At 40.3% G+C, this 17272-nt stretch overlaps 1 protein-coding gene across 2 annotated transcripts in view; it reads right to left on the bottom strand.

Annotated features, from left to right (window-relative positions):
* Positions 1-11304: 11304 nt before the first annotated feature.
* CCBE1 (collagen and calcium binding EGF domains 1) overlaps positions 11305-17272 on the bottom strand; it is a 158620-nt gene continuing 152652 nt past the window's right edge. For both annotated transcript variants that reach the window (XM_083354806.1, XM_083354807.1), the window contains exon 11: positions 11305-15571. In XM_083354806.1, coding sequence (XP_083210932.1) covers positions 15341-15571 — 231 coding nt within the window. In that variant the 3' untranslated portion in view covers positions 11305-15340. The remainder of the gene's footprint in view (positions 15572-17272) is intronic.

The following is a 17272-nucleotide window of genomic DNA, read 5'->3' as shown; positions in this document are numbered from 1 at the left end:
ATGGAAGGCTGAAATCTGGTGTTTTACACAACTATGTCCTAATCCTTGTTTGGTCCGAGTATCATTTAGTGAAGTCCTTGGTGCTGTCTGAGCTTGGTTGTGGTTTAGTGAGTTAAACCAACCGATTGAAGGCACACTATGCACTGAGCCATCAACTGGTGAATAACGTTTTAATGTGTTGTGTGAACATAATCACCCAGGCTGGAGGTGCTCTCTGCTATAGACCCACCCCATGTTATTTAGACAAGCTTGCTTCTGCCTTAATTTGTTGTTCAAATTTTGCACAGCAGATCTTGCTCTCCTGCACACCTCCTTTCATTCTGTTTTTTTTTTCTTTTTTGCATCCCTTGTTGTTAATCTCAACATCTCCTATTGACTTGTCTCGGTATCTGGTTACCTTCAAGATCCATCAGAATTTGCTGATCAATTGAGAAAATTTGCTGATCAATTCTTGAGAAAAAGCACTTGGAAGCACCTCAATTTTTGGCAGGTGAGCTGCTGTGGACCGGTACCGGGCCACGGCATGCCAGCAACCAGTCCGCACAAACAAGGAAAGCCCCATCCGTGGGATGCAGGCAGCACACAAAACCATGCACTCTCTGGTCCGTGGAAAAACCTTTCTCCACAGAACTGGTCCTTAAAAGGTTGGGGACCTCTGGACTAGGAGACACAGTTTTAAATCTTTTTTTTTAACTTTTGTCCAATTTATACTCTGTTTTTATTCAGGAATTGAAGGCTGCATACTGTCAGCTGATGTCTATGAGTCTTCAGAAAAGATGTACTTTTCTTACCTCTTCCTGTGAAAGAATCCAAAACCTATTGGTGCCATCTTGTGGACAAGAGAAAAAAAAATAATTGTAGCTATGTGGGGAATGGAAATTGAAAAGCTTTTCTTTGCAAACAACCAAAACACGATAACATTGGTTTTAGCAGGAATAAGTACATTTTTTTACAAATATTTTAGTAGAATTTTAAAATATCCCCCTTTGGGAGAGGTCTATGTATTAAAATTGGTTTCATGTACACTAGCATCTGGATGAGACTGCACTGAGCATGTGAGAAAGATCTGGATGTCTTGGTGGATCACAATTAGACAATGGGACAATTCTGTGATGCAACCACAAAAAAGAAGTGTCATCCTATGTCTGTTCAATAGAAGTGTCAAGATCATCATTGACTGAGCAGGTTTATCCACACAGTACTCCTTGTCGAGGCCAGACACAATGGAAGGCATTCTTTAAATAATAATTGGGCTACATTAGCCAAGTTAGGCTTACTCTGCCTCCCAATCAACATGGAAGGGACTAGCAACTTTACGAATGTAGGCATTTTTGAAAGCTGTCCTTATAAGTATTATTATGGATCATCACACAGCCAGCTAAGTATTGGATTTGGCATTTTTATCCACCTGTTGAGTCTTTCTCAAGGACCTGAGATAGGCAAATGTTGTTGTTTGATGGTTTTAGAGGTATTGTCACAGGATGTAAGCTGTTCCAAGTACAACTGCCTTTTGCAATTGACCGATGCAGATTTTGTCAATGCCAAGGGCATTCAAGTGCTGCTCCAGATGTTTTAGGACTGCACCCAAGGCTCTTAATACAATTGGTACTATCTTGCTTTCTTTTGCCACAGTCATTCTATTCTGTTTGCAGGTCCTTGTATTTTGTGATTTTCTTCAGTTCTTTCACTTCTGTTCCCCTGTCTGTAGGAATTGCCATGTCCGCTACCCTTTCTTTCTTTCTTTCTTTCTTTCTTTCTTTCTTTCTTTCTTTCTTTCTTTCTTTCTTTCTTTCTTTCTTCCTTCCTTCCTTCCTTCCTTCCTTCCTTCCTTCCTTCCTTCCTTCCTTCCTTTTTTATGTCTGAGGTATTATGTGGCAAGTGCTTATCTGTTTGATTAGTATTATTATATTGATTATTATTATCATTAAAGTTACACTGAAACATTACACTGTAACATTTACAAAAATTCCACTTTCAAAAAGTAATGTTTTCCTTGATCTATTGCTTTGAAATTACTACTACTACTACTACTACTACTACTACTATTATTATTATTATTATTATTATTATTATTATTATTATTATTATTATTATTATTATGTTGGAAGGGACCTTGGAGGTCACCTAGTCCACCCCCCTGCTCAGTCAGGAAACCCTTTACCATTTCAGACAATGAAATGTCCCAATCTCTTGTTAAAGACTTCCAGTGTTGGAGCATTCACAGCTTCTGGAAGCCGGTTGTTCCACTGGTTAATTGGTCTAACTGTCAGGAAGTTTCTCCTTAGTTCTAGGTTGCTTCTCTCCTTGACTAGTTTCCATCCATTGCTTCTTGTCCTGCCTTCAGGCGCTTTGGAGAATAGCTTGACTCCCTCTGCTTTGTGGCAAAGTAAATACACTGATTCAGAAAAACAGGAAACAAACTTGTTTCTTCCTTGTCCCCCAGCCTGTGTTCAGTGAGAAGGATCTGAGTAGGGTGCATCCATCACATAGCATGTCGGCCAGGGGTTCCCAACCGGGGTGCAAAAACTTGGGTTTTCAAAATTATAGTGTGTATGCATAATTCACTGCTGTTATTTCAAACTTTTGTAAGGGGTGCGAGAATATATCGGAAGCGTTCTAGGGGTGCGGGGTATAGAAAAGGTTGGGAGCCACTGATCTAGGCTAAGGGCAGCATGCGACGAGAGTGGGGAATGGCAGTAATGCCCTCAACCCAGCTGTTTACATGCACTGATGTTGTTTTTGAGCATCAGGCAGCATTCTGGTCGATGCATTTTGCACCAGCCGCAGCTTCTGAATTTTCTCTTTAAGAGGATCACAGTCACTCATTGGGGGAAAAGGCCTGATTTTGGGACTATGCTCCATGTGTTGAGCAAGTCTTTCCCAGCTCTCCTGTGGCTACCTGGCCCGCCTATTCTCTTGAATGAAAAGGGTGCTGGCACAATTGAGCATTTAGCTGAATGAGCAATTCATCTCTAAGCAGTGCAAATATTTGGATACAAGCGTGCAGGCAGCAGGCAATTCTTGGATATCTCTGACAATGAAACTCTCCGTGGGAACCAAATGGGCATAAAAGAGAAGGCGGCATTTAATGGGAGACGAGGCATCTTATTTCCCACCCCCAAAGAATCAGAAGGGGAGATTTCCCTCCCCCCTATTTGGAATATACATCTTGTCTCAGCTTTTTTCAAAGCAAGTGGCTCTGTAAGCAATCAGAATGGCCAGTTTGGAATTCCAATTCATTCAACATTTTAAGATATTTAAAAATGTCGCATTGAATCTTCATTCAATTAGAATTTAAGATGCTGTGTGGCTGAGAATTTTGACAGCTGTAGCCCCAATTTATCTGGAGAGAACCAAGCAGAAAAAGACCATGGCAAATGCTGAGAGGATATTCATTTCAGATATTGATAAACTTCTCAATAGCCACATTTTTATGGATTGCTTCTGCTGATCTCTGTGTCTGAGAAAGAAAATGTCCATAGCAGCCATTGTCCTGAGAGGGCAGCATTTTCTATGCATTTTTTGGAAATTGAAGTAGAATGTCCAGTGAAATAATGGTCTTATATTACTTGATAGAGAGGCTGTCTTTGGCCGATTTACAAACTTGGCAAATTTTAAGACTTATGGATTTTAACTCCCAGAATGCCTCAGTCAGCATGTGAGTTGAAGTCCACGAATTTTAAAGTTACCAAGTTTGAAAATCCCTGATCTATGGGGCACCATGCAGTTTTGCAAACCAAAGTATATCAAAGAGTTGGAAAAGCTTTTGAGAAGGGCAGTCCAACATCAACTCCCCTCTGGAGAAAGGGTACAGCAGCTAGGGCAGGGGTAGGCAACCTCGGCTCTTTTATGACTCATGGACTTCAACTCCCAGAATTCCTGAGCCAGCTATGCTGGCTCAGGAATTCTGGGAATTGAAGTCCATGAGTCATAAAAGAGCCGAGGTTGCCTACCCCTGAGCTAGGGGGTTTTCAGCTTGAAGCAAAGGAAGCCAAGGTGTGCACGATAGAAATATTTAAAAACATGCAGAATTTAATTATGGATTGAGAAGTTTTTCTCTGATAATATTAGCATTCGGGATCTCAGATCCAAGGAATCTGAATGATTTTTTTTTATGCTTGATTGATTATGTGCCATCAAATCGATTTCAGCTCTTAGCAACTGCATAGATAATTTTCTCCATGGTGATCTATCCCTAACCTCGTCCTTCAGGTCTCCTAACCCATCACCACTTAGCTGTGTCTATTCACATTGTTGGTGATCATCCTCTTCTCTTTCCTTCCACTTTTCCCAGCATTGGAACCTTTTCCAGAGAGCCGAGTCATCACATAATGTATCTGGACAATTTGAGCAATTTTTATTGCACTTTACTAATTTCGTATTTCCTTTTATATTTACGTTTTTTTTTTTGAGAACACTGTTTCCTCAAGTGCCTTTTAGCAGAACCAATTTATGAGATGACATTGCTTTGGGTGAATGAATCTGAACCTTTTGATATGTCTGTGTTAAGAAAGAAAGAATATGGAGATTTTTCTTAAGTGACATAGTACTTTAATTAATTATCACATATGTATTTAATTTCCAGTTATTACTTTCACATACTTACTTTTGTGTTTCCCACTAACCTTTTCAATTTGTGCACCCTATGGATGTTTTATTTGTGCGATCTGGGAAACTTGGAATTTTTCGTATCCTCTGAAAGATTGTTTCTTTTCTCTTTAATATATATTGGAAGCAGAGGAGAATGTTATGAGAGAATAAAGACTAATCCAAGATATTACTCACCTTTTTCCCTTCTTTTAATGAATATTCCACCTTCTTTTCCAGATTAACATTCCATCACTCTAAAAACACATCCTGTGAATTAGATTAGAACATGTAAGTTTTCTGAATTTTTCTTGAGAACACAAAGATGCTCCAGGATAGACAGGCAATGGCATTCTACAGCTGCCACCATTTGCAGATATCAACACAGGTTGATGGGAACACCTCCTAAGGGGAACTAGCTTTTTCAGGACATGTACATTTATATATACATTTAATGCCGCTTGGGGTGTGTGTGAAAGCCCTAATAAGCAGGCATATACATAGAATGAAGGCTACTGCTAAGCTTGTAAGCCGCCCTGAGTCTTCGGAGAAGGGCGGGATATAAATGGAATTAAAATAAATAAATAAATAAATAAAAAATAAAATATCTTTGTTCACTTATTTCTTTGTTAGAATTATATCCAGTGTTTCCTACAGGAGTTCAAGGTAGCATGAGCAGTTGTCCCGCCTCACAATAACAATCTTGTGAGGTAGGATGGGCTGTTATTATTATTATTAGTAGGTAGGATGGGCTGTTATTAGTGTATGGCATTGTTTTTATTATTATTATTATTATTATTATTATTATTATTATTATTATTATTATTATTATTATTATTATTATTATTATTATTATGCAGAGAAATCACCCTGTCAACAAAAGTGCGTATAGTCAAGGCTATGGTCTTCCCAGTTGCAATGTATGGCTGTGAAAGTTGGACCATAAGAAAGGCTGAGTGCCAAAGAATTGAGGCCTTTGAACTATACTACTGGAGAAGACTCCTGCGCGTCCCTTGGACTGCAAGGCGATCAAACCAGTCAGTCCTAGAGGAGATCAACCCTGACTGCTTTTTAGAAGGCCAGATCCTGAAGTTGAAACTCAAATACTTTGGCCACCTAATGAGAAGGAAGGACTCACTGGAGAAGAGCCTAATGCTGGCAAAGATTGAGGGCAAGAGAAGAAGGGGATGACAGAGAATGAAGTGGCTGGATGGAGTCACTGAAGCAGTAGGCGTGAGCTTAAATGGACTCCAGAAGATGGTAGAGGACAGGAAGTCCTGGAGGAACGTTGTCCATGGGGTTGTGATGGGTCGGACGTGACTTCATAGCTAACAACAACAAATGGCATTGTTACAGTAGCCAGGAGACCATGTTGCTATTGCAGAGTACTAGTATGGCTGGCAAGGTACCAGCTCTATGGTAGGAAAAGCTTGCACGCTTCTCAGAATGTACCACAGGAGGGCAAACTGGCTTTGAAACAGAAAGAAGAGCAAGCAGCTCTTCTGCAGTGTCATCCCAGCCCCCCCACCCAACTCCCCAGAACCACTTTGCAAACAGGCATTGTAGCCAGGAAGGTTCGTAGGTGGCAGGAATCTGTGCCTGCATGGAGCACCAACTCGTCTCCTCACCAAAGTGGTACCTATTTATCTACTTGCATAGAACTTGCTTTCGAACTGTTAGGTGGACAGAAGCTGAGTTGAGTGACAGGAACTCACCCCGGCATGCAATTCTAGGACTCGAACCGCCGGAGCAGAGAACATCTTCATTGTCATTAAGCCACTGAGCCACCGCTCTTGTTTTTGTTTGCTTTTATTTGTATCTTAGGCAGAGAATCTTTGCCAAATGGCAAGTGATAAACAGCTCAATAAATCAATAAAATACAACATGTATCTAGACCCTGGGAACCATTACTACAAGGTGGGCCATAGTGGATTGATAAAGCACCTGGTTGAGAAGAAGTTGGAGAGAGAGGCCGGGAGCTGACTTATGATGATAAAATCTGGCTTAGGGCGTGTACTGCTAGCAACTTCTAAAATCAAACATTTGGCTGCAATCTCTGGACCAAAAGAAGAAGTCTCAAAGGGTCTAAAAGTTAATGAGAGGTGACAGAAATCTGCAAAGAGTTTGCACATAACTTGGAGAGCTTGAAGAAGAAGCTATTTTCTTTCTGAAATGCTTCCCAGCTATTTACTTTTTGAACAGCCCTAGATCTAATCCAGCGGCTGCAACATCAGCACTGCTTTCAAAAGGAAAATCACCAACACATGCGGTTCTGTAAGGGGACTTGGAAAGCATGTGCAGATTGCATTCTGTGGCACAGCATTGTCTCGCTCTAAATGAAAACACAAATGTTGTTCTCTACCTTTCCAGAATGAGGGTGGAATCTTCTGAAAGCGACTTATCCAAAATGGTTTCCCAAGAAGCGACAGAGAGTTATGGTTATGAGCAAACAGGCAAGCCAAAAAGTTCTCTGTCGTTCCTCTTAGCATTAGCAAAACCTAGACTGCCTGGTGACTACCGGTAGTCCTTGACTTACGGTTATTAAGTTAGTTGTGCCTGGTTTTATGATGTTTTTTTCAGTCGTTAACTGAATCACATGGTTGTTAAGCAAATCTGGGTTCCCTGATGGACGTTTCTTGTTGGATGGCCCCTAGGAAGATTGTAAATGGCAATTGTGACCCTGGGACACTGTGACCATCCTCAATATATCCCAGTTGCCAAGGGCCTGAATTTTGAACATATGACCATGGAGATGCTGCGATGGCCATAAAAGCAAGGACCTGTTGTAAGCCACTCTTTTCAGCACCGTTATAACTTGGAACAGTTTTTGTAGAAGATGACCAAGTTGAGCCTGAGGGAGGAGTCAAATGCGTCATTAGGCATGAATCCCTTCACACCTACAAAATACCTAAGTCTAGCTCTACTTGCATTCCTTATCTACTGCCAAATTGCTTTGACCTTAGTAGTTCAGATCCTTGTACTGTAGAGAGCTTAAGCTTGCCATAAATCTTTATGCCCATTTGAACTGCCTGGATCTTCTGATTTCCCTGGTGCTTGACCGTTTTTAAATGAATGGTCATAAGTTAAGGACTATCTATACTATGAATCTGGGTTTATCATCAGCAAATTGGCAATACTGATGTTTTTTGGAACAGACACTTTCCTGGGGATAATTTCAATGGATTATAGGATGAAGCAAAAACTCATGGAGGGTTTAGTCTGAAAAACATGTTTGCTTGTTTTAATCCTTTCAGCATGTGACGAAATGGAAGTACCTTAGAACATTTGCTAAGTGCTTCACTGGTGTATAAACATAATAAAGTCCATGAGGATTAAAAATGCCAATTTCTTCTGCAAATGGCACCAGGACAAGGTCTTAATCAAACACATCTAAAGAGTTTGGGATGCCTGCTACTTATAATACTGCAGTTGCTTTTAATGCTAATGTCACATAAAGCAGATAAAAACAACAGATGCTTAAAAGGCTCTATTGAGAAATCATTTGTTTGAGGCCACTCAGCGTATTCTTGGCTGAAGTGACTGCAAGCGAGAATTCGCCTGAAATAAGCAGCATTTTTTATTTGAATCGGACATCCCCTTTCTCTTTTAAGTTCAAAGAAAACAATCACAACTATCAAGTGAAAGAAAACCAGATGCAATACAGGTCCATGAATGAGACCGATTTACAATAAATACTAAATATTCAAGTAGTCAAGAACAAACATCTAGAATGCCTTTAACTCAATGTGATGGAGTGTATTCATCACCCAGGCAGGGAACCTAAGCAAAATTCTTTGAGGACTTGTGTTTTGGTTTACCCCAAGCAAGAAGCTATTAAAGTTTAACAACATGGATCCAGTAGCACAGTGGATGTGGAACAAAAGCTACATGGGGATCCTTATTTGCACAGCTTCTGGTGGAAATCATATCTATCATTTAATCCTCATCAGATTTATCACCAAAGAAAGATCAACATAAAAGTTGGGCACATTCTCAGTCCTAAAATTACAATACATCTAGGTATTGGCCACTTTTCTTTGACACAGTTTTAAAAAATTTAGAAATCATATACTGCATGTTCCCCAGTGGGAAATTAGTTGGTTTCCATTAGATGCGGTTGGATTGCATTTCATAGAATCATAGAGTGGAAGAGATTTTGGAGGTCTTCCTATCCAACCTCCTGCCTAGAGCAAGAATCTTCATATCATCCCAGACAAAGAACTGTCTAATCTCATACTGAAAATCTCCTGTGACAGAATACACACATCTTAGGAGACAGGCTATTTTGCTGCTTAATAGCTCCATCAGGAAATTTCTCTTTATTTCAAGTTTAAATTTTTGTTAAGCTTCCTCCCATTGGGTCTTATCTCATCCTTGACTGCTATGGAAAATAAATCTTGCATTGGAAGACTGTTTTCATGTCTCCCCTTAGCCTTCTCTTATTGAGGCTAAACATATCAAGTTCCTTTAACTTCTTTCATAGGATTTAGCCTCCAAGCCTGTTATCATCCATGTCACTTTTCTCTGCACTTTTCAGCTCCTCAATATCCTTTTTGTATTGAGGCCCACCAGAATTACACATAATCCAGATGCGGTTTGATTAGGGCAAATGTAGAGTGAGAATATCATATAGCACGGTCTTGATATTTGTTGAAGCCCTGCATTCTCTTTCATGGACTTAGAAAATCCTATAATCCGTAACAGAAGATGACCAACATGAAATCCGGCTTTCCTTTAAGTTTTCTTCTTATATAAAATTTTCTTTATTTCAAAAAAGGCTTCTGACCCCATAATGCGCCTATATACAACATATGACAAGTGGCTATATACTATGATGAGAGGGAGGGGAGAGAATCAAATCTAAGGAGGTGATGAACTCTCATGATGGGAGTCTCCCGATACTCTCATGTAACACCTCTTCTCCGCGAGCTGCATTGGCTTCCAGTTGCCCTCCGGGTGAGATTCAAGGTGCTGGTGATGACCTATAAAGCCCTAAATGGCATGGGCCCAGATTATCTGAGGGAGCACCTGCTGCCAGCGTCAATTTCCCATCGTCCTGTGCACTCCCACAGGGAGGGCCTCCTCAGGGTACCGCCGGTCAAGGATTGCCGACAGGCGATCCCCAGGGGGAGGGCGTTCTCTGTGGGCGCGCCTGCCCTATGGAATCAACTGCCAACGGAACTCCGGACTGCCCCCGACCTTCGTTCATTTCCCCGGGACCTAAAAACCTGGCTCTTTGAGCTATCTGGTCTGGACTGAGGGGTTTAATGTTTTTAAATTGTGATTTTAATTTTTTTTTGCGGCTAGACTTAATTTTATTTTATTTTAATTTTATATTGTATTGTTTTTAAATTTTGCCTTGTAAACCACCCTGAGTCCTTTGGGAGTAGGGCGGTATATAAACCAAATAAATAAATAAATAAATAAATAAATAAATAAATAAATAAATAAATAAATGATAAGAATTAGAAAGACTGGTGAGAAGCATTCTTGACAGATTTCCTTCTATTACATGTGTGGAGATTTGTGACTGACTGATTCTATCATGGTAGTCAATCGGGCATGCAACTCTTTTGGTCCTCCTGGATCTCTCAATGGCTTTTGATTCCATTAGTATCCTGTTTGACTGCCTCTGAGGCTTAGAAGTGGGATGCACTGTTTCACAAAGGTTCTTCTATTGCCTGAAAAAGTTCCAGTTAGCATTGGTGAGATGAAGTGGTCATGCTCTAAGGCCATGGTACGTATATGCTGCATGACTCAAAACACTTGCCCCTCTTGATATCTATGTACTATGTAGGAAGTCACTGGGAGAGGTAATTCATTAGCACAGAGGCATCTGTATACAGGGTCAAAGAGTAGATGTGTAGAGATCCTATTCCAGCACCCAAAGGCTGCTGGGGCTGCTGCGGGGAGATGGAGAGTAATTGGTTCAGATACAATCTCAGCATGATGAAGACTGCAGGTATGAGAAGACATGTGACTCCAGCTACCAGTCATCTTTGGTTGTATTTGGGTTTGTGTTGACCTGTACAGAACTGGTTGATAATTTGAACCTCTTTAGTTTGTTCTGATTGTTTGAGTCCTGTTGGACTGGAATGGCATTTAAATCCTGGTGGGTGGGTAGGTGAGTGAGTGAGTGAATGATTACAGTCCATTTGCTCTAGTTTAGTTAAGGTCTCAGAATAGAACCCAGGAGACTTGTGATTTCTACTCCTGCCTTAGGCATCAAAGATGTCTGAATGACTTTGGTCCAGTCACTGTCTCAACCCAACTCACTGCACAGGGCTGTATTGGGGAAAATGGAGGATGGAGGAGCTTAGATATGTTCACCACCAAGAAAGGCAGGATTAAAAAAAAATTAACTGGAGCACAGGCACAACACCCTTTTTAGATGCATGGCTTGCATCAGGCAATGTTGAAAATAAATTTTACCACTCTACCTGAACTTTATCTGGAATAATGATGGATGGTGATGGTGGGTTCCCTCAGAGAAAATGGTTAAGTCTTCCTGTTGTTTTTGGCTGTTATCCAAGGCAAATGTAAATCTCTGTGTTTGAATCTAAGGAAAATAATATCCCTTCATTCAAAGAGATAGATTTATTAGCCCTTTGACCTCTCTGCTGTCCAGTGAAGCCACTGTCTCTTTAAAAGGCATTGTAAAAAGAAGCCAGAAAAAAAGATAACAAGAGTCAACAACACCATTAAAAAAATATCCCTCTTTATTTGCAAATATACTGCATAATTACAGTTTTATACATTTTTAGTACTTCATATAATTAGTATAAATAATAATGTACTACATATGTTTCTACCTGTGCACAAAGACACAATACTTGGTTCCTTTGGTCTGTTTGCTATAAAACATCATCTGAAAAATGATAGCATATAATCCTAGAAATTTATGGTATAATTCATTTGTTTTGTCCTAGCATCATTCATTCATTCATTCATTTACATGAGGATTCTGTGGGAGAATTTAGTCATCAGATTATAGGCAGAGATCGCCTTAAAATCTGAAGAGATTATTCAAATGGAAACTATTCCTCTTCTTTCACTACTACTTACTTGTGGCAGATGCCCATTGCTTTGAAATGGTCAACTGATTAATCAGTAAAGTTATACTTAAGTTTCTGCTTCTTCTTATTCGTGTTTGTATTCTGTGCCATATAACAAAATACCAAGCAAAAAAAGATTTAAAGTTTGTACTTGGAGAAATACTAGATTTTGTTTTATTGTGGGAAACTGACCCTATGTAAACCTTGAGGCTGTAATCCTACAGGTAGTCCTTGACTTGTACGTCCTATTTGCTTAGCGACCGTTCAAAGCTATAGCAGCATTGAAAAAAATAACTTACAACCAGTCCTCACACTTACAACCATCCCCATGGTCATGCGATCAAAATTCAGGCACTTGGCAACCGGCATGTATTTATAATGGTTGCTGCATCCCAGGCTCTTGTGATTGCCACTTGTGACCTTCCCAACTGGCTTCCGACAACCAAACTCAATAGGGGAAGCTTGATTTGTGGCAAAAAGGTCATAAAATGAGATGTGACTCATTTAACCACCACTTTGCTTAGCAATGGAAGTTCTGGTTCCCATTGTGATCATAAGTCAAGGACTACCTGTATTGACCTGAATTGGGCAGGAGGTGCCTATGAACTCAGGGAATCTGGACAAAAGTTTTAGATTTTAGCCATATCTTGGGGTGAACCCTTCCACATAATTACCAGTTTTGAACGATAACAATATTTACAGAGCAGTCCTACGAAAGGAAAAGCTTGTAACAGAGGAACTGTGTACTCCAAGCATTATTGATGTCCTTCCAATCAAAGTGGAAAGTGGAAAGGGGATACCGTTTAGTATCCCTTTTACTTTTAAAAATGTGGTCTCCTGAAAAAAAGGACCGGTGTCTGATTTTAGGGCATGCCAACGGAGCTGAAAAAGTTTGTCAGGATTTCCTACGCTCCATGCCTTATCAGTTGGTACTACTGTATTAATTAAGACACCCTTCCAACAACGCATCTAAACCATAGAGTTTTCTGTAAATACTCAGGGCTTCTCCATTGGCAGAAATGTTGAGGGGTTCCCTCTTCTTTTTGGGAAGCAAAATTATTTCCAATTATTTTCGATGGAATTTGACCTTAGCATTGCATAGCATCCTTGGGACGGTGGTTTTAAAAAAGCATTTTCTACCCAATCACCGGTTTATTGCAAATATGTTAAACTACAGCTTGAAAAGAGAGAACAAAAATATACCTGTGGTTGTCTCATTACAGTGTTACAAAATAGTTGATTAAATTGGCATTAATAAAATAGCAATGGCATGATTTAAACAGAGCATATGTTTAACGGCTATGGCAACCAAGAAGGCTTGATTTCATATACATATAAAGTTTCCATTCTACTTCGGGCTTTATATCATCTTCCCATTAGTTTTCCATTAAAATTCCAGACGTCTAATTCAATTGGTTCATTATTGTACTGTTGAACTCTTCCTTACAACAGACCTGCCAGTAGGAAGCAGGGGTGGACAGAGAGGCTCCAGTTAAAGACTTACTCTCGTCAGGTGCCACTAGCAGGAGACACAATGATTAAGTCACCAGGGACCCCATCTTGCTGCACCATTACAAGAAGAAACACTGAATTAATCACAGAATGACCAATCTGTAAGTTGTAAGGTTTGAAAATACCACTTCAGACTATCCACACTGAGGATATTTTGCAGGCATAAGTTTAGATCTTACTTTGCGTCTGGTGCATACAGCTAAGACAATGTCTCTGGTGAAGAAGGAAGAGTCAAATTGAAACAGAAGAAAAAGTGTTGGAACAATAAAATATTTATATAACTTTATACATTATCAGTGCATGTTTAAAATAGAGTACAACTTTTAACAGTGCAATCTACAAACCGTTTCAGCCACAATACTGTAGCCAATATCCAGGTTTCTTTACCTGGACAGTTACACTGATGCACTCGGAGCAATCCTGCCTCTTTCAGAACATTTGCTATTGCAGACGTGAGATCATCCCATTGTGCTGATGTTAATCTATTGCAGGGGTCTTCAAACTTGGCCCTTTTATGAGTTGTGAACTTCAACTCCCAGAATTCCTCAGCCAGCATGCCTGGCTGAGGAATTCTGGGAGTTGAAGTCCACAACTCATAAAAGGGCCACGTTTGAAGACCCCTGATCTATTGCATGATGCAGACAACCTTGATTGTGACACAGCTGACCCCTCCCCCATGGTCACATGATTGTATTTTGGGCATTTGGCAGCTGACCCACATTTGTGGTTCTTCGTAGTGTCCTGTGGTCACATGACCATGATTAACAACATTTTTGCTGAAAACCAATGTTTACTTATGTTTTGGGGCAGAAATGCCCCACAGCATATAACCATATGTTCACTTCACGACCATTGCAAAAAAAAAATAAAATCTTAGAATCTGATTGCTTATGTGGGTGATCTGCTTTACAGCCTCATGACTTATGACCGCAATAGGCAGACTCCATGATGGCCATAAGTTGAGGACTAGCTATAGTGCCTCAAGCACCAAAGAGGGATCGAATGATTGAGTTTTCTAACTAATCAATTCTTGTATACTAAGGGAAAAGCCCACACAGAAGTTTTCTTCCTAGTAGAGCAGTTTTAGTGGTTTCCGCATAAAAGAACGTATTCTGTTCTAGAGAAAACATTCAAATATGCCATTTGTAGAGGGACATTCTAGTTACAAAAACTTCCTCTGGGTGTTAATCACTCAGGCTACGCTGAAAGAAGCCCCTGCTTTTCTGTTGCTATTAGTTCTCATTCAGTTTGATGAAAACCATTTTTTTTCTTCCAAGGAAAAAAGAATTTCCAATGAAATTCTGATAAGTAAATTCTTGTAAAATTCACACGTCTGTTCCCACAAGAAAGAGTAACAGTCATTCACTTGGATGTCTTTGAAGGAGGATTAGATAAGTTCATGGAGGACAGGACCATTCATGATGAAGATGCAACGTTATCTCTGGCTTGAGGCAGTGGTGGGATTCATCTGGTTCACACCACTTTGGCAAAACCGGTAGCTAATTTTTTGTTGCCCAGGCCCAGATTGGACTTCCGGAAGTGGCATCCACACAGAGAACCGGTTGTTCACATATTTGAGTCCCACCACTGCCTTGAGGCCAGTATCTCTGCAGGGGAAGATTGGTTAGAAGAGGCATTTTTCTTCTCTCTTCTTTGTGGGCATTTGAGAGGCAACTGATCATTGTAAGAAGGTTCTGGACTAAGATAACTTTGGCCTGTTCTTCTGGTGGGTGTCCCACTGTACAGTTAGCTCTCCAGTTCCTGATTCCTACACTTTCATTAAATGCAAACGAAAGGGCACTGTGTTAATCCTCCTGTAGGGCTTCTTCAGATTGGGAAGTGTGGGCAGGTAATACAAGCAAGCTCAAAAATACCCCAATAAATTCCAAAAAAAAAAAATCCCCAGCACCCTGAGAGGTTAAAAAAAGAAGAAGCCAGAACTCTGTTTGATACAGGAAGAAACTGCAAGACAAGACTTTGATATAGCATCATTAATAACCTACCTTGCCTCATTGTTTGACCATAATGTTTAGGGAAAGAAATGTAATAGCCCTCCTGACACACGATCTTACTGTCCATTGATTTTTCTATTGCTAAGCTGGGGTGCGTGCAAATAAGCTGGCTTAAGTGACCTGTGGATCACAACCCAAACCCTTTTCACTCTTTCCAAAGCAGAGGTCCTTTTTTTAATGATTGCCTTCTTCAGATGTTCTGGTGTCTTTTGGTATTGTCCTCTGTTTATAGTCCTCTCCAGATCCAATGTCTACATCCTGGTAGTTAGCAAATTCCTGAGGTAGTGGAAACTCCTCTGCTGATGAATGAGTCCTGTGTCCAAAGATCCTCTCTTGCAGCTCAGCAATATCATTCCTGATATCTGCCATCATCAACAGCAAGAAGTCAAAGGAACCTGGTGGCCCCTAAAAGAGTTCCAAAGGAGAGAGTGACATTGCTTGTCTTTTCATTGAACCGGGCACTACATATATTTAACTGGATATTTTTAGATAGGTTGGCTTCCAGTTATAAGGTAAAGGTTCCCCCACACATGCGTGCTAGTCGTTTCCAACTCTAGGGGCCGGTGCTCATCTCCGTTTCAAAGCCGAAAAGCCAGCGCTTGTCCGAGGACGTCTCCGTGGTCATGTGGCCGGCATGACTAGATGCCAAAGGCACACAGAACGCTGTTACCTTCCCACCGTAGTGGTCCCTATTTTTCTACTTGCATTTTTACATGCTTCCGAACTGCTAGGTTGGCAGAAGCTGGGACGAGTAACAGGCGCTCACTGTTACGCGGCACTCAGGATTCGACCCGCCAAACTGCCAACCATCTGATCGACAAGTTATGCGTCCTAACCCACTGAGCCACCGCGTACCTATTCCAGTTATCCCCAGCCATAAACTAGGCCCCAGGCATTTGACTACCATGACTAGTAGCAGAAACAAAGCAATTTTTAGAGACCGTCTTATTTCATATTAACTATGCTAGAGTAAAAAAGCAATTTCTCAAACACTCATCTTAACTAGGGTCAATTTAATCTAGTTGCTTTTATTTATTAATGAAACTTACGTAGCCTCCCATCTTACCAAAAGTTACTCTGGCTGGCACACAACAGTCTCTGCTCTGTTTTTTCCAACATTAATATATTATTATTTTTTAATCGTTTCACTTAGTACAGTACCTCTGAGCATCATTGAAACCATCTCACCATATGGATTTATTTTTACAACTGACTAACTTCAAAAAAGCTGGTTTACATCAATCTATACAACATCCAAGGAAGGACTCCAGTGCTGTCAATTATCATAAATGTCAATATATTGGTTGCAAACACGACCACTGTAGGCCCCGTGCATGCACGTTTCAATCCACAAATCTTACTATTAATTGCATATGCTGAAAATTGAAAATGCAAATCAATCACTAAAAAGCAAACCCTCTCAAACAGAAAGAGTCTCGATAGCATTCTGTTAGTCTGATTTCTTGTTTATGGAGCAGAAGAACGAATAATAATTCATTTTCAAAATTCCTGGGGAAAGGAACAGATATTGCTCACAGATGGATCCACCTTAGCACCACTTCAGGCTGTACAATTTTCTAATAATCTCAATCTGTCCATAACTGATACTGTTTCATTAGGACATATGAAGCTTGCTGGAATCCTTTCAACTTCACAGGATATTTTGATATCTGTATTTGTTAATGAGCTGAGCTGAGCCGGACATGCTGTGCAACTCCTAAGTTGGCATTTGGAGGGTAACAAGCACTGGTAAGGGAGAAATCAGCTTAAACTAACTAAACCCTTTTAAGATGAAGCTGCTGTTTGTTCACAGACTTATCGGTCAGCCTGAAAGATAGGTTTCAATTGTGCCTCTAGGTGGAGCCATGCTTCTGAAGGAGCAGGTTCATAACTGGGAGGGGGGGTGTCCTGGTCAACTATTTCTCTTCCTCCAAATCTCAGTAGGAAATTGATAATCCAAGAAACCAACCTAAACCCTCATATTAATGAGGTGCTGTAGAAAGGAGGATTAGGTAACAAGAATTCCAGCAACTGATCTACTTTCAGATTAAGTCTGTTTATATTCTCTATGGCCAGTGGTAAGATGTTTTATCTTTTTTTATTTAA

This window comes from Vipera ursinii (genome assembly GCF_947247035.1).
Source record: "Vipera ursinii genome assembly, chromosome: 2".
NCBI classification, from domain to species: domain Eukaryota; kingdom Metazoa; phylum Chordata; class Lepidosauria; order Squamata; family Viperidae; genus Vipera; species Vipera ursinii.
Note: the sequence above shows the minus strand (reverse complement) of the source record. Positions and strands in the feature narration are given on the sequence as shown.